The sequence below is a fragment of the Prionailurus viverrinus genome, chromosome D3, assembly GCF_022837055.1.
Source record: "Prionailurus viverrinus isolate Anna chromosome D3, UM_Priviv_1.0, whole genome shotgun sequence".
NCBI lineage: Eukaryota > Metazoa > Chordata > Mammalia > Carnivora > Felidae > Prionailurus > Prionailurus viverrinus.
The window spans coordinates 87,797,376-87,819,246 of NC_062572.1; the positions used below are offsets into that span (position 1 = coordinate 87,797,376).

General features: G+C 41.0%; 1 protein-coding gene across 7 annotated transcripts in view; it reads right to left on the reverse strand.

Moving 5' to 3' along the window:
- Positions 1-21,871, reverse strand: part of CD226 (CD226 molecule) — a 90,225-nt gene that overhangs the window by 8,500 nt on the left and 59,854 nt on the right. For all 7 annotated transcript variants that reach the window (XM_047828732.1, XM_047828733.1, XM_047828734.1 and 4 more), the window contains 2 exons: positions 20,558-20,905; positions 1,373-1,475 (listed from right to left, as the gene is read on the reverse strand). In XM_047828732.1, coding sequence (XP_047684688.1) covers positions 1,373-1,475; positions 20,558-20,905 — 451 coding nt within the window. The remainder of the gene's footprint in view (positions 1-1,372; positions 1,476-20,557; positions 20,906-21,871) is intronic.

A 21,871-nucleotide genomic window follows, 5' to 3' on the forward strand; every position in this document is an offset into this window, starting at 1 on the left:
TTCTGTTTCTCCCTCTCTCTCTCTGTTCCTACCCTGCTCATGCCTCTGTCTCTTTCTCTCTCTCTCAAAAGTAAATAAACATTTAAAAAAATTTTTTTTTAATTTTTTTCAAGACTTGCAGTTTTGACAAAATTTGTCAACATCAGGGGTAGTAAAGTAGAAAATATGAATGAACATTAGGTTGGAGTCCCACTAATTAGATGGGGATCAGAAAAACAGGTACCTCTGATACAGGGTTAGTGACTTTTAAACAGGAAAGACATGATCAGTCCAGCTGTTAGAAGAGCAACCAGGAAAAGATGTGTTAGAAAGACAGGACACACCCGGAGCCAGGGAGCAGCCAGAGAGCATTCACTAATATCAAGTGAGCAGTGATACAACCCTCCAAAGAGGTAAGGCCGGGATATGGAGCCGAGACAGAGAAACCTACCTGACATCCTACTAATACACACGCATGTGCAAGCATGTGTGCGTGTGTGTGTGCTTGGTAATATTGCTGGGGTAGAGGAGAAGAGCGGAGATAGATGTATTCCTTCCCTCCCCTAAGAAGAGAACACTTTAGTTGGAACGTAAGAATTAAGAGTAATTCCAACTCAATATGATTACAGCTAAGATTGCAACAAACACATAGACAAGTGAGTTGGTGAACGTAAGATAGCAAGAAAAGGAAGAAAGCGTCAACCAAGAATATCCTAGAAAACCCCCAGGTGTGCTGCAAGACAGTAAAAGGTAGGAAACTTTAGTCGAGGTCAATGGCCAAATACTCTCTCTAAGTTAGCCCCTTCCAACACCTCTCTTCTTCAATAATTTTTCAGGAATAGTATCTACATTGCTCGTTTCAGAGAATTTACAACCATCTAAAACTATGTTGTCTGTTTATTGGAGTGTGCACCCCGTCATGTCTTGTTTGCCACTGTCGAAATAGCTGCTTGATGAATGAATACACGAAGGTATCATTGCTGCGCAACCTTGTTCCTCCCCTTCTCAGAATCGCTCCTTCTCTTCCTCTCCCCTCTCCATAACACACGTGCGTTCACGCACACACGCAGCACCCCTTGCCCCACAGCCTCTTTTCCTTGCAGGAGGAGTAAGATAGATGGCACGGGAGACAGAGCAGAGGCACCAGGCAATTGCCTCCCCAGGATATGAAGGCCTTGTTAATATGGGAGCAGCTCCTACTAATTCTTAAGTGAACTATTCTAGCTTTCTCCCCTGATATTACCCACAACTACTTCTCCTCCTCTGTGTAAGAAAAATACTTGTGTATGTGAGGGCTAAGACAGCTTGGCCAACTACTGGGTTATTAACAGAGAGCCCCTTAGATCAGAATTACTCAGGGGAAACTGGATTCCAGATGGGTTGCAATACTCACCTTCTATAAGAAATGACAATGACGGCGGTCATTAGGATTACAAACAGCAATGATAAAACTGTTCCTCCAGCCACAAAGAGGGTATATTGGTTATCCATTTTACCTAGGAGGAAAAAAAATATATACAGTAGGAATTAGGAATTCAGCTCAAGTCAGAAAAAAAAAAGGAAGGTGGGAAAATGAGGAAAGGGTCCATTAATCAAATAGAGTAACAATTCAGAACAAAGAGTCCAATGAAAAAGCAGTATGAGATAAGAGGAAGAGACAATTTTATTTTAGAGTCTCCTAAATATTTCTGGCTCCTCACAGAGTTTTATTAGTTCCTTGTTTCAGCTGAGTTTAGCACCTTAAGAAGAACAAGAATAAATAAGGTGATGGGATTTAAGAGTTACAGACTTCGGGTTATAAAATAAGTAAGTCACAAGGATGAAAAGTACAGTGTATGTAATATAGTTAATAATATTTCATAACTCTCAATGGTGACAGGTGGTAATCAGACTTGTTATGATGACCATTTCCTAAGGTACATAATTATTGAATCACTCTACCATATACCTGAAACTCATGTAATATTGTATGTCAACCATACTTCAATTAAAAATAAAAACTAAAAAAAGAATGAGAATAGAAAGAGTGTATGTTTGAGACAGATATCACTTCAGTCTAATGCGCTCCCAGTCACAAACACAAAATCTTCTGTAGAAAAAGAAAACTATCAAAAGAGTACACAAATGAAGATACTTCTTAAGACTGATATATTAAGTACATTCACACGACAGTGTCATTTTATAAGCAGAATTTAAGAAATAGTTTCATTCAGTTGGAGTTAATGATAAGAAGTACTCTGAAAAACTATGTTACTCCAGCTCAGTGTTAAGCACAGACAACACGGTCCAGGAACCTGCAGCTCTCTTCCTGGCTCTGCTACTCCTCAGCTGTGTGACCTCCAGCCAATTCCTTAACCTTCTGTGTTTGCCTTTCCTCATTTGTCAAGCCATGACAATGACAACAGTTCTAATCACATCCCAGAACTGTGGTGAGACTCTAATGAGGTCGCATTCAACTAAGCAATAAACCACTAGAGAAACGTCACTCTGGAGCAAGATCTCCAACGAGGTCAGAGAGCATCTTATCTTTAAAATGTTCTCCTGCCCATAATACATCTCACCCACTGCCTCCCACAGAGCTCCTTCCCAGGAGAAGAAACCCCATCAATATCTGCTGTTGCCCAGAATGGGAGTGAATCGGAACCCGGGAGCTGTCCTCACCGCCACGTCTCTTTGGGACAGCGCACCTGCCGGTCTCCCTTCTTGCAGGAAGGGGCCAGCTCTGGCAAACAGCACGACTTCCCTCCAACCTTGAAAGTAAAGCCCGGTGCTCCACCCGAGACTCCGTGCCATCTGCCATCCTATGCCAACCTGCAAATCATGCTTTTCATTAGAGTCTTCCTGATCTTTCCCTCGGATTATTTCTTCCTTCCTGACCCACTATGTAGCTGCAATTTTTTCATGATAGGGGCTCAGAGTCCACATCCACACATTCTTTTGTAAGCTTTCCTGCAAAGAGAAACCAAGTCAACTCATAAATATTATTTTCATGAAACCGTAAGGTGAATAAAAGTAGCAAACTGTGTGAACCTTACAGACTTTGCACATACACCCAGTCTAAGAATGGCTTTTGTCCAACTATGATGGAAAGAGGAAAAGCTAAATTTATTCAGAACAAAAATACATTGAACCGCCCTCACGAAAGGAACAATGACATGTTCTCCCCGTCAAATAAATTTTTAAGAGCTTTTTCAGTTCTTGGTACATTATAAAAACCAAATGAACAAAATACCTGAAATTATTTTGCATTGTAACACAGGACTATAAAGGGATTACACCCGCTGTACTGACGTAATTTGAGTATCACAGGTGCTAAGGTTAAATCAAATAGGCAATCGCGGTGAGAAAACGAAAGTTATGATTAAAATATTCACGGACAGGATTGTGGGAAAACTGTGTAACCACTTTGACAATGCTATTTAGGGGCACCTGGGTGGCTCAGTCCGACTTCAGCTCAGGTCATGACCTTGCATTTCGTGACTTCGAGCCCCGCATCGGGCTCTGCGCTGACAGCTCAGAGCCTGCTTCAGATTCTGTGTCTCCCTCTCTCTCTGCCCCTAAGCCACTCACATTCTGTCTCTGTCTCTCTCAAAAATAAATAAACATTTAAAAAAAATGAAAAGCTATAGAAGACAATACGAAAGATACAAATAACTAAGAAAAAGCACTAAAAGAACAAGTTTGTGTAAGAGGAAAACTGTGGTCAGATAGAACATCTCAAGCTCTATTTGGAGGACGGGGAACTACCACAACCTGCATCCAGAAGGAATTCGGTCTGCATGTGTCACGCCCTTTCACTAGGTGCTTACACATCTGATTAATTACTGTATTCTAAAGAAATGCTCTGAAATGTGAACAAAGCGTTCTGTAAAACATTTACAACTGCCAAAAGAAAATCCTCATTTCCCCCAAGTAGACTGAGAGCCAGACCACACAACTGCAGTCCTCAAACTCCTTCTGCATGGGCATCATTTGGGGGCTTGCTAACCCGCAGATGACTGGGCATCCCCCCTCCAAAACTCTGCCCCAGTGGGTCTGGGTGGGTCCTCGCAGATGCAGCTCTCCTGTGATGCCCGTGTTTCTGATCTGGAGCCCACCCTGTAAAGCTCGGCTACAGACATTCGGATGATGTGTGTGAGAAATTTGAATGAAATGGAAAACTGCTGACTAGGGGTATAAAGTTAAGTAAAATTTCAAAACCATAATTCACAATGATGCATGTTAAACTCTCTCGGCCAAGTGTAGGACTTAGGGGGAAAAGGTCTGCAAAGTTACAAATGCCAAAATTTTAGGGGCACCTGGGTGGCTCAGTCGGTTAAGCGTCCGACTTCAGCTCAGGTCATGATCTCGCGGTCCGTGAGTTCAAGCCCTGCGTCGGGCTCCTGGCTGATGGCTCAGAGCCTGGAGCCTGCTTCTGATTCTGTGTCTCTCTCTCTCTCTCTGCCCCTCCCCCGTTCATGCTCTGTCTCTCTCTGTCTCAAAAATAAATAAAAAACGTTAAAAAAAATTTTTTTAAGTGATGATCTCCAGGGAGTGGCATTAAAAGCAATTATTTCCTAAAGACAGATACCATATGTTTTCATTCATATGTGGATCTTGAGAAACTTAACAGAAGACCATGGGGGAAGGGAAGGGGAAAAAAATATAGTTACAAACAGAGAGGGAGGGAGGCAAACCATAAGAGACTCTTAAATACAGAGAACAAACTGAGGGTTGATGAGGGGGTGGGAGAAAAGGGGAAATGGGTGATGGGCATTGAGGAGGGCACTTGTTGGGATGAGCACTGGGTGTTGTACATAAGCGATGAACCATGGGAACCTACCTTCAAAACCAAGAGCACACTATACACACTGTATGTTAGCCAATTTGACGGTAACTCATATTTTTAAAAAAGCAATTATTTCTTTAGGTTTTTTGGCATTTTCCAAACTTTCTAAGTGATGTATTGCTTTTATTAAACGGAAAAAAAAATAGTAGAAAAATGTAAATGTCTGCATGCTGAAAACAAAAATCATCAGACAAATTTTAGTGATGATATTATTTTTAACCTTTTTTTATTTATTTACTTTGAGAGAGAGAGAGTGCTGGGAAGGGGCAGAGAGAGAGAGGGAGAGAGAATCCCAACCAGGCCCTCTGCTGTCAGCATAGAGTTCGACACAGGGCTTGAACTCACAGTGAGATCATGACCTGAGCTGAAACCAAGAGTCTGACGCTTAACCAGCTGAGCCACCCAGGCACCCCACTGGTGATATTTAAAGTATAAGATGTGGAGAACTTTTTTTGTAGAAGCGTATTCAGAATCCTCAGAATTAAGATGGCATTCCTTATTAAACTCCAATTAAATGAATTAAGTAGAAACCATTGAAAGGTACTAGTCATGTGTTTCACACCATTCAATTATAAATCTAAACTTCAAATGCATCCTTTAATGTGAAATATGTTACCTCCTTTTAACCTCTTCTAGTAGTGCTTGACGTGTTGGAGTCAGATCTGTTTACTCCATCTTTTCACACACAGTATCTCAAGCCAGAGTATACACTTGGCATGACAGATGAAATGGTGTGTAAAAAGGGATTTGGTTCCTAAAGGGAAAACATCAACGAGAACAAAACTGTATCTCTGCTCACAGCACTGCTGACACTAATTTTCCCTGAGTTGGCACAGACCCCACAGAACCTCACTGCCCCCAGCTTCCCGCTTCAGTCTCCAACCACAAATCCAGGTCTCCCTACTTCTGATGGACCAACCAGCCATGAATCCAAGATTCCCGTGATCCCCTCCTTAGGTTGGACAATTTGCTGTAACGACTCACAGAACTCAGAGAAGCACTTTATTTCCTACTACTGGTTTATTAGAAAAGATACAACTTAGAGATGGCCAAATGGAAGAGACGAACAAGGCAAGTTACTGGAATACAGATAGAACTTCCATGCCTCTAGGGATGGACCACCCTCCCGGGACCCTGCATGTGTTCGCTAACTCAGAAGCTCTCTGAACCCTGTCATTTAGGGATTTGATGGAGGTTCCACTGGACAGGCATAAGCAATTAAATCATTGATCATTGGTGATTAATCCAACCCCCAGCACCGCTTCACTTTTTCAGGGGGAAAAGGGCTTTAAATTCCAACCCTCCAATCATGTGGCTGATCCCTCTGGCTCCAACCCTCCATGCCGAAGGTCGTTCTGTGTTTCCAGCCACCAGTAGCCTCATTAACTTGCAAATGGACACTCATTGCTCTGGAGATTCAAGAAGCTCTTGTGTCAGGAATTGGGGACAGTGACCAAGTGTTATAGCAAAAGATGTTCCTGGTACCCGTATCACTTAGGAAATTAACAAGAGTTTGGGAGTTCTGTGAAAAGAACCAGGGGCAGAGACCACATTTCTTATTATACCACATACTTGATTGATGGAGCTTATATTGTTTTGGAAGGCCCTGGACAATTAAAAAACACACCAGAATGAAGATTTCCCTGTACGAAACAAGGGTAAGAGCATGGGAGCCAGGTGCAAACTCACTCACGCTCCAGAGATCCAGAGACGCTGCAGTGTAGAGCCTCCCCGCCTGTAGTCAACCCTGCTTTTTACTTCTTTCCCTGACCCGCTGCTGTGCTAACATGAACACCCAGTACTTGGAACCAGGCCGGTATAGCCACACGACTTGCTGGGCCCTGAGTGACTAAAAACCAAAACAAAAAGGAAAAGCAATGGGTGTGGATGCTTCAGGGAATCAATCAATAGTTCATAACATTCACTTTTGCCTAAATTCTGCTAATAGATGTTGGGCTGAGTAATGTCAGCCCTCAAGCCCCTCTCTTAAAGAAAGAATTATGTGTATTCTCAGCAGCCACTGTTTTGCTGATTTTTTTTTTCATTTTCATCCCAATGCTGTCTTGATTCATAGGAGGACAAAAGTGTCGTGAACCATAAAGCCATTATTTTCCCTCCCATCAAAAAAGATAAATACAGTTAAAACAATTTAAAGCATGTCAGCGAGATATATAAATGAATAATTTACTCCGAGACTGCCACCCTCCAGGCTACGTTCCTGCCAATGACAAGTATTTATGGCTGAGTTATAAACCTTTAGAAAGGCTCATGGTAGAAATGACGCCAGGTCCTTCCCTTAGAGCCAGGCGGCAAGAGCAGGCATTAATGTCTATTGTTTATCTTTTATTACAGTTTGAGGTGGGTTAGGAAGTGAGGAAGCCAAGTGACTCAGAACCTAAATATCTGGACTAAACAACCTGCTAGGAAAAACTCACAGACCCTGAGCCTCTAGCCAGCCTGGGGTAGGTCATGGTAGACACCAGTTAAAGTTATTCTTGCTTTCTGGAGCACCTGGGTGGCTCAGTCGATTAAGCGTCGACTCTTGGTTTCAGCTTCGGTCATGATCTCATGATACGTGAGTTCAAGCCCCACATTGGCCTCTGTGCTGCCAGCATGGAGCTTGCTTGAGAATCTCTCGCTGCCCCTCCCCCACTCACACACGCATGGGCGTTCTCTCTTCCTCTTTCGCAAAATAAATGAATAAAAATTAAAACAAACAAAAAAGTTATTCTGCTTTCTAACCTCATTAAAAAGAAAAGCAAAACTATTAGACTTCATTCTGTGTAGACATGAGGATACATCATGGGTGAATTCTCACTGGGTAGATATATGTGAGCTGACACTATTATAAGGTCAATCCTAATTCGTAATCACCATATAATGTAAGTACCCAACTTACATTGATTTGTTGCAAAAACGCATCGAGGAAGGAAGACTTGGGGCCTAGTCCTACCTGCTAATTCTTTTGCCTGGAAGACCTCATCATAAGACAATCTCGCAGGCACATTTTTGGCAATTGCAAAGTGATGATAAAATCAACCCCAAGGGTGGCTATGGGGCTTCAATAAAACATATAGACGAGCTTTATATATTTAAGTACTACATAATATATAAATTATTAATAATATATTTTGTATATGTCCATTCAAATTAGGGTTTAAAAAATAACTCACTTGTATTCTTTTCATGTTGAACTAGTCATGTGGAGCAGGATGCTTGCTCCTGCAGCTAGATGCACCTTCCTTGGAAAAGGCAGAGGTAGCATTGATAAACATGTACAAGATAATTATAGCTTTGGAGGACCACTGGATTTAATGGCGGCCCAAAGTTTGTTGAACTTTCTTGTATGGCTGAAATATACATCGAGTGGATACTGATATGGTAATATTATTCCAAGTTTTCAAAGGTCAACTTTCTTTGTGCAAATCAATTTTATACTCTTCGCATTTCAGAAGCCTTCCCCTGTTTTATAGCAGGAAGATCCTAGCGAATAAATTATTTTCAGAGGACTGAAGAACCATGACATCAGCCTCTAATCCTTCTTCTGAGTGAAGAGTAATGACTCTTTCTCAAAATAAAAGCATTATCAGATTTTAACTGAGAGACTTATAGCACATAAAGAAAATCTAAAAAATCAACATAAGAAACAGAAACATAAGAGAACACAAACAGAAATGTAAGAGAATCTAAATCATTGTCCTGGAGCAAACGAACAAGAGAAGCAAGTTTCCAACCCAATGTACAATTTTTGCTATACTAGACTGAGTTTGCCTCTTTTGATGGAAAATAGTTCCCAAATGACTCAAGAACTTAAACTTTTTACATCAGTTGAGATACACATAGTCTAAGATGGGCCGTAAAGTTTACCTAATCGAGATAGGATGACTGCATTAGCTCCATTATCTGGTGTCTTTATGTGCATGACGCCATATGTACTGAGGACCATAGCACTCTACAGTGATTGGTGTATGGCAAGGGAATCTAAGTCAGCATGCGAGGCATAGGGATGGCGAACATCTTTGGTTTGGGACACTTACTGGGAAAACTTTCATGGCTTACTCTATCATATTAGATGTCTCATCCTTTCACCCAAATGTTTCTTAGTCTTATGTTACGTTTCTTGTATTTCATGAACCTCAATTTTCGTGGACACATATTATTTAAAGAAGACTGTGTTGATGTGTCATAAGTCATAATGTCAAGAACTGCACCAATCTTGCTCACTTTCTTAGTGAATTAAGTGTACAGAAAAGAGTTAATGGAGCGGGCCAGAGACCGCTATCCTTAGAAAGGCTTGTGTACAAGGTTGGCCATTGGCTAGTGTGTGGGGACTCGGAGTTTTGGAGGGTTTCTACCATTCCCTGACTGTGGTTAGGGTGGTTTACTGTGTCTGAATTATTTATACAAACAATGTGGCTTATGTCAAACACCTGCTTTTTCTCTCTGGGAAATCAGTTAGTCATTCTGACTTTGCCCCATGTGCCTTTTACTTTTCCTGATCTGGCTCTGCGTTCTTCTGCTGTGGTAACTCAAAGCCATGGCTTCGGAATGCAATCATCAAGGAAGACAGTGCTCTTACCTCCTAATTCTGTGGGAGGGTAGGAGCCTACATTCCACAGACACCTTTCTCCAAGGTGCACAAGTACCTTCTCGTGTACTGGTGTAAGAAGTTCATTTTTCCTTTGGATAAAACCAATTAGCCAACAAAGATGGTCACCCCACTTACCAGGTGAATTTAGGTTGAACTGTGTGTGACAAATGGTGCTGTCAGGTCCTTTTAACTGAGGACTAGTTACTGTTTACCTTGAAAGCACATCTGTAACGGGTCGTATCTGTGGGGCCCATGAAAGGTGAGATTTCTGTCTCTGCACTCTCTTGGCAGATTGCCTGAGATGCACATCACAATTCTGGTATAATGCTTATTTAATAACAAAATTGTTTTCTTTCTCTTCTACCTTTGTTTTCTGGGGAGTGAAGATATTTTGCTTTTAATTATAATTCCCCAGCACACTGTCGTTATTACTGTTGTTTAACCAAGTGTAACTCTATATTACAGTGTCACTATTATGTGTATCCACAAGGATAGAACAGGAAAGTTTTCAAATGCTCTATTGAAATCCAGATAAACATTTCTGTCATGCAGTAAACACAGTAGATATACCATTTCAATGTTTTACATATTTGGCTGTTTGATATTAAGGTCCATAAATATGAGCGAATGCAACTATTTGGAATATTTTAATATATAAAATAAACTTTTGATTTTCTTGGGGGGTTTTGGAGATTAAGCCTTCTCTGTCCTTGAGGGTGAGGAACTAGAATTCTGATGCCTTATAACTCCAGCTCTGGGTTCAATGGTCTTTACAAGAACAAGAGCGAGAGGAGGATTCGAGAGGAAGGAACAGGAGGGAGGAGGGTAAAATGGAAGAAGTTTGCCCTTGAAAATGTAGAGCAGATTCCCAGGAAGCTGCTCAAGGGAGCGTGCTTCCCCACAAGGGGAGAGTCTAGTGGGCAGCTCTGGTATAGACCTCGGGGGCAGTCGCTCTGCCAAAGCCAAGAAGCCACGTGAGAGCTGAGCTGCCACCACCTCTCTCCAGCAAGAACCCTGACTCTCCTTCGTCCAGAGGTTACTCCTCAAGTCGCCCTCATCTGTTCCTGGTGTGCACCTGACTTCAGCAGACACTAGCACTCCCCTCCAGACCCAAATACCCGCTACCTGACTTTGCTCGTCCCTCATGTGACTGTGCAGGAACCCTCCCTCACACCATTCCCTAACACCCACAGGCCTCAGAAGAGGGGACAAGTCAGTAGAGAACCCCACATAGCACCTGTGCCAGACTAACTAAGCACACAGAGCTGGAACAACATTGTGGGAGACCAGACTCCCATTCCTTTGCCTACACTCACTCTATATGTTGGTTCAGTTTGAAATCTATTGTAGGTAACAGGGGGCGTGGGGGAGACAAGGCTGTGGAACTCTCCATGGGCAGCTTCTTCTGTGATGCGTCTTTTGATGACAGTGCTGACTTTTTTCTTTCACTTGGGGCAATGATATAGCGCTGCTGTTAACTACAAGAACTCTGAAGTCCTCCTCCCCAGCTCCGGACCCTAGCCCCTCTGCTCACTAGCTCTGGAGCTTTGAATAAGTTACTCAATCTCGCCATGCGTCACTTTCCTCAATCGTAAAATGCAGATAACAACAGAGTTGTTGTGGCAACTGAATGAATAATTACCAGTAAATTCTTAGAATGACACATATAAGCACCTCCATGAGTTTGTCATATAGTAGCCAAGACAAGCCTGTCACATTTAATTCCTATAACTGCTACAATTTTTCCCTTGGATCTTCAGAAATCTTTAAAATTCAAACTATATGGTATTTATAAAGACCTATATATAAATGTGTTATAAATGTTGTACAGATCTTTTCAGAATACAAAAGAGACTGCAAGCTTTGGGCTGAATATTTACCTCCAAATATTCAATTTTAACTCATTTTATTTTAAAAAAATGTTTATTGAGGTGCCTGGGTTGAGCATCTGACTCTTGATTTTGGCTCAGGTCATGATCTCATGGCTTGTGAGAGCTCACGGCGTATGAGTCTGTGTTGAGCTCTGCGCTGACAGCATGGTGCCTCTATGGGATTCTCTGCCTCTCTCTCTACCCTTCCCCCTGCTCATGGGCACACACCTGCTCTCTCTCTCAAAATAAATAAATAAACTTAAAAAATAAAAGTAAATAAGATGAAAATGTTTAGTAGGCACTCTACAAATATATGAAAGCCAATGCTTGGCTATAAGAAACAAAAGCTATAGTAATAATTTAAAAACCTGCAGCTTTATGATCTAGTTTCATTACCCCTCTGATCCCTCTTTTTTAAAAAATAGCCATTGATTAAAGTAGGAATTGCATGCCTGGATGGCACAACTGATAACCTTTACTGAATCAGGAAGAGAAGACAGTAGTCAACATAAAACCAAAACCACCTGTTCTGATTAAAGTACTTGGGACTTGGCGTGTGTGTGTGTGTGTGTGTGTGTGTGTGTGTGTGTTTCATGAGTGTAAAACTGCCCACACATCACATGTATTTACTGAATGTTTACAGATGGCAGATTGCACACTGTTCCGGCTGCCAAATGCTCATAGACACCTTAACTTACAAATGTACATGCACACACAGACTTAAAAAGTGAAGGATTTATCCAGTGCTCTAAGTCATGAAAAACTAAAGGCACATTAACATCATTATTATTCATAACAAACAATAATTATACTTTGCAAGCCTGTATTTTTCTGTATTTGTGAACTTGTCTCCTATGTGGTACCCATTTGAGGGTCATGTGCAAATGCATTGTATCCTTGAACTTCTTCAGCTGGAAGCCACAGAAAACATCCCACCTTTTGTTAATGTGGTCTCCTCGTCTCAGTATCTCCTCGGGACTTGCCATGTCTGTCATAGTGATAATAAGGATTTTTCAGTTCACTCACTATTCATCTCCTCTAAAGCCATTTCTCAGTCCCCATCAATCCAATTGAGAGCATTAACATTTCAACCTTGTATCCACGAAAGGCAGAATCTCTTCTTCTGGGTTAATCAAATAAAATGCTACTCCTACATTTAAAAGATTTTGAACATTGCAGTTACTTTTGAGTTCTAGTGAAAGTGAACTATTTTGAATTAACTCCAGAAATAAATTTTAGAGTAGTCAATGATACTGCAATATATTTATTTTTAAAAAGGTATCCAAAAATATCTCTGTTGGAAACATTCCTCTTAAAAATTCCTGAATCAGGGGTGCCTGGATGGCTCAGTCGGTTGAGTGTCTGACTCTTGATTTGGGCTCAGGTCATGATCTCGCGGTTCACGAGTTTGAGCCCTGCATCAGACTCTCTGCTGACAGCGTGGAGCCTGCTTAGGATTCTCTCTCCCTTTTGTCTCTGTCCCTACCCTACTGGCGTTCTCTCTCTCTCAAAATAAATAAACTCAAAACAAAACTATATATATATATATATATATATATATATAAAACTATATATATATTTATATGCATGAATCAGAAAAAGATTAATACCATATGATTCTACTTACATGTGGAATCTAAAACACAAAACAAACAAACAACAGAAATAGATAAATACAGAGAACAAACTGGTGGTTACCGGAGGGAAGGTTGGTGGGGGATGAGTGAAATAGGTGAAAGGGATTAAGAGGTACAAACTTCCAATTATAAAATAAATGTCATGCAAAGAAATGTGCAGCATAGGGAATATAGTCAATAATAATATAATAATTTTGCATGGTGACTGAGGGTACCTACACTTACTGTCATGAGCATTTCATAATGTGTATAATCGTTGGACCAATATGATGTACACCTGAAACTAATAGAATGCTGTATGTCTACTATATTTCAATTTTAAAAAGTCTCTGAATCACTGGAGTGTAAATAACTTCTAAGATATCAGTTGAGGATCAAAGATGTGTCTCTACAAATGACAGATCTATGTGTATTCTCCATTTCCTGGCCTTTCAAATAACACAGTCCTCTGCAAACCTATTCGGTCACCTAGTGTATGTCAATATTTGTCAAGAGTCAGCTCAGTGCATCTTTGAAATACTTCAGTGGAAGTTGCTAGTAGTTACCTGACTAATTGAATCATAACACTTAAAGCTGGAATCACTATTACGAATGAAATGCCATTGGTCTCACATGAAGACCTTTATTTATTTATTTTTTAAATTTTAAGTAATTTTCCATTTGCCTTTGGGGAAAACTTCACACAATCATCTATGTTCAGTCCCTAATAAGGCTCTCAGGGACAACCACAAGCTGTTCACAATTCCCAGATGCTTAAAAAAAAAAAAAATCCCACGCGTGACATAAGTGTATAAATGGCTGTTTTGCAGTTAAGAGTCATTAGGCAGGTCTCTGGACAGGGATTTTAAGTAGGAAGAAAATCAGTACGTTTGTCTGAACTTGAATTCTTCTCTGTGCTCTAAGTTGCTAGGGAGAGGGAAACTTTGTGAAAATTGCTTGAAATTCAGGTGAGGATAAAGATCACTTAAAGAAAAGTAGTTCCTAGGATTAGGTACTTTCTAATTTACATTGTTTATAGTCGTGTAAAGCAAGTAAACGTGCATGAGGTAGGAGCATACACCCAACAATGCTTCTGTGTAACAGTGTCATCAGATCAACTTAACATGAGGTCTTTCGGCATTTCTTTCTCTCTGATGCTAACTTGTCATTATTATTATTCAAATTTGCTATCTTGTTTATCTATACAAATATGGTATGTATACAAAAAAACGACTGCAGGCAAACATTCCAGGATTTTGTGCATTAGGAATGATGAATAAATCAATACCTGGGGTTTACAAAACAAACTAACTTGTTATCTACCTTTTTTTTTTTTTAATGCAATGTCTCCTAAAAGAACTGACTTGGGCAGAGGTATCCATAAAGACACAGAGACATAATAGGCCATGATTGAGCAATCATCTCACTTGTGATGCTGGAAACAGTATGTCTTGTCTGGATATCCAGCTATCATCCAGAATTTTAAAAACTTAACTGAGCTGAAAATTGGAGTTGATCCATTTCAGCAGAGGCTATTTTAACTTGTGAGCAGTGACACCAGTGCTCTTGAATTCTTTTGCTGTGGTTCTAATTATATAAAGGAACTGTCAGAAATGTTATTTTCTATGTAGGTGAAGATATTCAAAAGCTGAAGTTCATAACACTATGTCATGGAAATAAACGTATCTGGCATTCCAGGACATCTCGGCTCAGACAACCCCCGTGCCTACAGTATTCACATCTATCATGAATTCACAGGGATGGACAGAAGGTTCTGGATAAATGGACCCCTAAAAAAAAATTCTCTTGTCTACAAGCCGAAACTGTTCAGGAATCAAATCACCTGGGAGCAAACTGGTTGTCTTTTAGCAGAAAGTAAAGGCCAAAGAAATAAACCAAGTTTATTTCTCTTCCTCCTTGTTCTTGCAGCCAACTTGGGAACAGAGTCCCACAGTCAGGAAACTCCACCAAGCTGTGTGCAGGCAAGATTTGTAACCTACAGTACCTATTCCTCTATGCTCCTGCCTCTTTGTCAACCCTCCACCTCACTGAAGAAACGTGGGAGGATTCCCTTGGCTGTGGCCCCATGATTTCCCAGTGAACGTTTCTGTCATTTTCATTTGCAAGCCACACCCACCAGGTCCAGTGACGCAATTATGCGCCATTTATACAAAACATGCAAAACAAGAAAACTAAACTTTCCTATTAAAGGAAATAGATTTTTTGAAAGACATAAATGTAAACAAATTTCATGCAAGTTTTCTCCTCGAGTATTGCAACGGATCTCCTCAGAGTTTAGGTTTCTCTGATCAGCAATTAAACCTCAAATGATTCAGTGTAGCTAGAAATAATCTAGCTACAAAACTTGAAAATAAAATGGACATGTTTTAGAATATGTTAAAATATAGAGACATATACTAGAATATATAAAAATATTAACATACAAAGAATCAGTCAAGAACATTTATTGAAAATCTTCTGGAAAGATATTTTGACAAAGATGCCATAATCCCAAACCTCAAGTAATTTCCTAACCTAAGTGTCTGGACCCGTCGCAAACAGGTGCAATTATTGAGTGACTCAAAGGTATAAATTCCAGAGTTATAAAAGTTTGAGAAATTCAAAATGTTTCATAGTTCAACAGCAGGGAAGCCATTTGGGGCTAATGTGGAAAAGTTGTGAACATGGAAGAGATCTGACAGAAATCCTAACGGAAAGGAGGTAAATGAGGTGAAAATTAGTAGGTTGGTTGGGAAGAGGGAAAGTAAGAAAGTGTGAATGACTAGCAAGGCCATGGAAGGTACAAGCTGACATTCCAACCAGACTAGCCCTCTGCCCTTGTCCAGGCCGCCTTGTCCCAGCCAAGAAGCATAAGGGGCCTGTGGCCCCCCACCAAGCCTGCGTACCAGCTTTGGGGTCTTAACCAGCCTGGAGGAAGGGGTACCTTTTCCTAATTTGCCTGCCCAGAGAGGCACCATTTGAAATCTGTCTGCTTGGAGTGGGCTCCTTTTTGTGCCCAAAGACCCAGCTTGTGGTAGCTCAGTACGAGAACGTAAATATTCGTGCCCTGAGTGGCAGCTGGTTTCCTCTGTCTCACATTTCTCTTTTTGATTCTGTACTCAGTGATTTCACTTACACTTCCTTGAATATCATTTTTTGCTATTTTGGTCAAGAATCAATAATGGCTGTCATTGCTCTTACATGAGACCCAGAATCACACCAAGTTATCACCTAATTGATACTAATGATATTAACCCCCAACTCAAAATCTCTGTACCAACCTAGTCACTTGGTTGCAGTCACGCACACACAACTTCCTCGTCCCTCCTCCCCCGTTCCTGTGCATATTTTGTGTTACTTCCTATACCCTGTTTTGTCTCTGTTCTCTGCTCTGATCATCAGTTGAAACTTGGTGGTTCCGCTGAGTGGCCTCATTGGCAGAGGAGGATTGGACAAACCCACGAGTAACAACACTGTTCGGCAGTGGCGAACAGAAGTTTGTTCAAAACTTGTCTCCTCCGGAAACCTTCTGAGAGAGCTCATGTCATTTCTTTGATCCTCATTCTTTTTATAACCAATAAGCTCGGCTGAAACAATAGTAGGCTGAACATCACTTGGTTAATATTAAACAGCTTCACAAATTCTTTTGGTGAAACTAAAATGCTTTTCTCGTGACTAATGACAATCTAGAAGATATAAAGGGCCCAAAATAATCTTGGTCACCATCAGTAAACACACATTTCCTCCTGTTCCTTGCCCCATGCTCTAGACAAGTTTTAAATTCAGAAAAGCCAGTCTGGAGATATTTCAAACTACTTCCCAGGTCCTGAGTGCAAAGGACAGGACACAAACATTTATTTCCACTTAGTAAAGAATAGTCAATAGGAAATTCGGGTTCAGCCCATGCTTCTGCCATGTTCTCCCTCTGTTCAAAATATATCAAGAACTGGATGGGACATCAGCATGACTCAGTCGGTTAAGCATCTGACTCTTGATTTCAGCCCAGATCATGATCTCATGGTTTGTGAGGTTGAGCCCCGTGTCAGGCTCTGTGCAGCTGCTGCAGAGCCTACTTGGGACTCTCTCCCTTTCTCTCTCTCTCTCTCTCTCTCTCTCTCTCTCTCAAAAAATAAATAAATGGGCATTTAGAAAAAGAACTGTGGGAATGAAAGCTGGTGCAGCCACTCTGGAACACAGTATGGAGGTTCCCCCCAAAATTAAAAATACAACTACCCTACGACCCAGCAATTGCACTCCCAGGTATTTATCCAAGGGATACAGGTGTGCTGTTTCAAAGGGGCACATGCACCCCCATGTTTATAGCAGCACTATCGACAATAGCAGAATTATGGAAAGAGCCCAAATGTCCATTGATGGATGAATGGATAAAGAAGATGTGGTATATATACACAATGGAGTATTACTTGTCAATTGAAAAGAAGGAAATTTTGCCACTGGCAACTACATGGATGGAACTGGAGGGTATTATGCTAAGTGAAATTAGTCAGTCAGAGAAAGACAAAAATCATATGACTTCACTCATATGAGGACTTTAAGAGACAAAACAGATGAACATAAGGGAAGGGAAACAAAAATAATATAAAAACAGGGAGGGGGACAAAACACAAGAGACTCATAAATATGAAGAACAAACAGGGTTACTAGAGCGGGTGTGGGAGGGGGGATGGGCTAAATAGGGAAGGGGCATTAAGGAATCTACTCCTGAAATCATTGGTGCACTATATGCTAGCTAATTTGGATGTAAATTTTTAAAAATAAAAAATAAAACAAGTTAAAAAAAATAATAAATAAAAACTTACAAAATAAAAAAAAACTTAAAAAAGAACTGTATATATGGCACACTGGCTGGCATTGTGTCTGACCTCTGAGTACTCGGTGCTTGTCTGAAGATGAACACACACACACGAAAATCAGGGGAGAGCCCTGCGTGTGTGTGTGTGCGTGTGTGTGTGTAGAATATGACAGTCATGAAAATCTCTCCTTTGCATCCTATAAAAGAAGTTGATGGGAGCCAACAAAAGGATGCATAGCAGTTTATAAAATTTGTGTCACAATCACCTTTCCCTTGACAGTTGAAATAAATTAAATCTGCACCACATCTTATACCTGTCTCTCTGCTTTAATCCCTACATTGATTTTTGACCAAACAGCCTCAAGACTTGAAATAATCAAATCACATCAGAGCAGATGTAAGTGAGCTATTTGGCTTTCCATCCGATTTTTTTAAAATTTTCAATCTTTACTTACATTTATTTTAAAATCAAATTAAACCAAAATATAGGGTCATCAGCTGGCATTTTCCATCAATTTTAACTTTTTACTAATGAGCCCTGTTGATATTCTTTTAACCTGCCAAGTGAATGTCAAACAGCCATTTTGCAAGTGTTCAAAACACGTGGACACTAACAATATTGGCCATGACTTTCAGTCACCTTCATTTTCAACACCGTTGATCGCTTATGTTATTGTTCTGTGCAAGAAACTTAGTCATGTTTGGATGAGTGAAAGACATTTTTATTAATTAGTAAAAGTGAAATAACTGTATCTCCTAAAGTGTATTACCTCTATTTTTTCTATGATTTAAGATGTTTATAATTATTTTTTTCAACATATGGCAGAGAAGATCTTATTTCCTATGTGTTTGAGAAATGTTCTTTATGATATTTTTCTGAATAGAACTTTTCCTTGCCTTAGTCTCTGAGAGAAGAGTAATGATTGTGTGTGTGTGTGTGTGTGTGTGTGTGTGTGTGTGTTTCTTCTTCAGGTTTAAAAAACATTTCTGTAATACAAGTTTTTTTAAGGTAAGAAATATTTTGTATTTGTGCCTGAAGGAATGGAGTCAACATTTAAAATGAAGAAACTGTTAACATTTCTCCCCCACATATTCCATCAACCCTCTTTTGCATCAAGTTCTCTTTTGTTAATGTTTCTTTTGAGAGAGGGGGTGGGGGACGGGGCGATGGTGAGGCACAGAGAGAGAAAGTGGGACAGAATCCCAAGCAGACTCAGCATTACCAACACAGAGCCTGACACAGGGCTCGATCTCACGGATGGTGAGATCATGACCCGACCAGAAATCAAGAGTCAGACGCTCAACAGACAGAGCCACCCAGGTGCTCCTGCATGAGGTTCTAAGAACAAGCTCTGCCTTGCCCACAGCCCTCACTGTCATCAGAGAAGCAAAGAAGTTTCCACGTGGTCCAAGGTGATTATGAGAAAGTGCTGTCCTTTGGCAAATGTCCTCCTCGGCACACACAGCTGCTGTAGTGGCAGCACTGGAGGCTGCTGTGTGTACAAACTCTGTTCTTCTTCTTTTCCAACGCAGGAATAAACAGCAGTCTGCAGTATAAGCAGAGTCTATAAAGGGACAGCCAAATAAATCCCAGGGAACCTTGGCTCTAAAAGTCTCCACACAAGCCAAGGCACATGAGCTGGCTGGAAGCACATGAAAGAAAGGGAGTGGGAAGGGAAGGGAAGGGAAGGGAAGGGAAGGGAAGGGAAGGGAAGGGAAGGGGAGGGAAGGAAGGAGGCAGGGAGGGAAGAAGGAAGGAAGGAAGGAAGGAAGGAAGGAAGGGAAAGGAAGGAAGGAAAGGAAGGAGGGAGGGAGGAAGGAAAGGAAAGGAAAGGTGAAATACAATTTCTGTCACCAGCAAAAATAATTTTTTCTGACATGTTCCTCTGCTATGAAACTCGCCCAGAGGCATAACTGAGAGAGCCTGAGAGGAGGTAAACGCTGCCCTCCATCCAGACTTCTATGTAGGCCTCTCTGTATTTGTACTTCAGGAAGTGAAAAGTCACTTTTTCTTACTCTCACACAGGTTTTGTGGGGCCTGCAGCTTAAAAAATGAGGGCCTCATTACGACACAGGAGACAAATTACTAATACAAAAGAAATACGATTTAGAGGAAGAGGTCCTAAGGCTAGTCTGTTGCTGCTCTGGGGGCTGAAAACAACGGAAGGAATTAAAGCCCTGAGCTGGCAAAGTAGTAACATTGTCAAACATTTATTAAATTCCACTCAACACTGACTCAGCAAATACCAATCCAACACCATTTTCTTACTGTGGAGGACACACGAGGATTTAGAAACGTAGTCACCACCATTATGAAGTTGTAATGCAGTTGGAAAAACATAAAAGTTATACAAACTGAGACTTGCAGTACTTTTCAGACTTACTAAATTTTTCTTTTAATGTCAGGAATGTGGCAGATCGAGAAATTGGAAAGGTTTGTAATCGTTAAATATGTAATTGATGGATTCACAAGGTAAAGAAGAAGCAAATACTAAGATTCAAAAACTGACATTTACCGAAACTCAATCATTAAAAAATATTTTGGGGGCGACTGGGTGGCTCAGTCAGTTGAGTGTCCGACTTCGGCTCAGGTCATGGTCTCACGGTCCGTGAGTTCGAGCCCCGCGTCGGGCTCTGTGCTGACCGCTCAGAGCCTGGAGCCTGCTTCGGATTCTGTGTCTCCCTCTCTAGCTCTCCTCTCCCACTCATGCTCTATCTCTGTCTCTCAAACATGAATAAATGCAAAAAAAATTTTTTTTTTAATATTTTGAACAACAGTCATGACAAAGACAACAGAAACCAATCCAGTGGTTGGCCTTCTCCAGTTTTAACACTCGAAGACATGCATCACGTACTTACCATCAGTTACAGTCAACCTCCTCACAAAGGTTTCATTTTCTCCCGTTCCGGCACTGAAACCACAGCGGTAGAGCCCTGAGTCAGAGACCACGGCCTGGGGCATGGTGATGAAGGTGCTGGTCATTCCCGGACTACAGTCACTCGACACCCATCTTTGGCACTTTGAAGCATAGATTTTCCCTTGGGACAAGTTGCAGCTGGTCAAGAGGTCAATCTGGTGGGGCTGGATCTTTTCCCAGGTAATTTGTTGTACTGGCCACTTTGTTGGAAGCTCACAGGAGAGTGTGATATTTTTTCCAGGTTCTGAGACCATGTGGCTATCTGAGGGCACAGCTATCTCGAAATCATCTGAAAACAAGAAGCAAATGATTACACTTAGGACCTCAGATTTTGGGGTGTGAAGGTGCAACCTACCCTTAAAGTTCTATCGGAAGGAATGGCGATGTTATTTAACAGGTTCATCAGCTATAAATGATATCTTTAGGACACATTTTTTGTAAGAAAAAGACTTTTGAAAGAGGCTAGTAAATAAATAAAAAGGAGGATATTCTTGTTCACACATAGTCCCTTAAGTTTTACATGGTTAACCATATAACAAGAAACATAATAAAAACCACTAGTGCTTTCCTCGGCAGCGATCTTATCAAGAGGCTGAATTTCACAAGACTATTCTGCAGAAATGCTGGGCTGCTGACTCAAACATTGTATCCAGATTGTAGTCATGCTAAGATTTTTAATGGTCATTGAAAAGATGACCATTGAATAAATACATGCATAAAGTTTTTTTTCAGATATATAAATATAATATATATATTTTCCAGATATGTCTTATGCATACATAGAGTAAGGGTCCACATGTTATTTAGATTCCTGGGTACCAAGGAAGTCCTTCAATATTTCTTCCTTCCACCACAGCTGAAAAACCCAGCAGAGCACTCAGCAAATATTCACCAGATATCCAAATCAGTAGTTCTGGGCCACCTTCTTGACTACCAGTTGTAAGAGACGAGAGGAAAGGAGAGGAGAGGAGAGGGGAGGAGAGGGGAGGGGAGGGGAAGGGAGGGGAGGGGAGGAGAGGAGGAGAGAGGAGAGGGGAGAAGGGAGGGGAGGGGAGGAAGAAAAGGAAGTGGGGGCACCTGGGTGGCTCAGTTGCTTGAGCATCTGACTCTTGATTTTTGATTTCTAATCCCAGGTCATGGGATTGAGCCCCATATTGGGCTCCACACAGAGTGTGGAGCCTGCTTAGGGTTCTCTCTCTCTCCCTCTGCCCCTCTCCCTCACTTGCCCTCACTCTCTCTCAAAAAAGAAACAAAA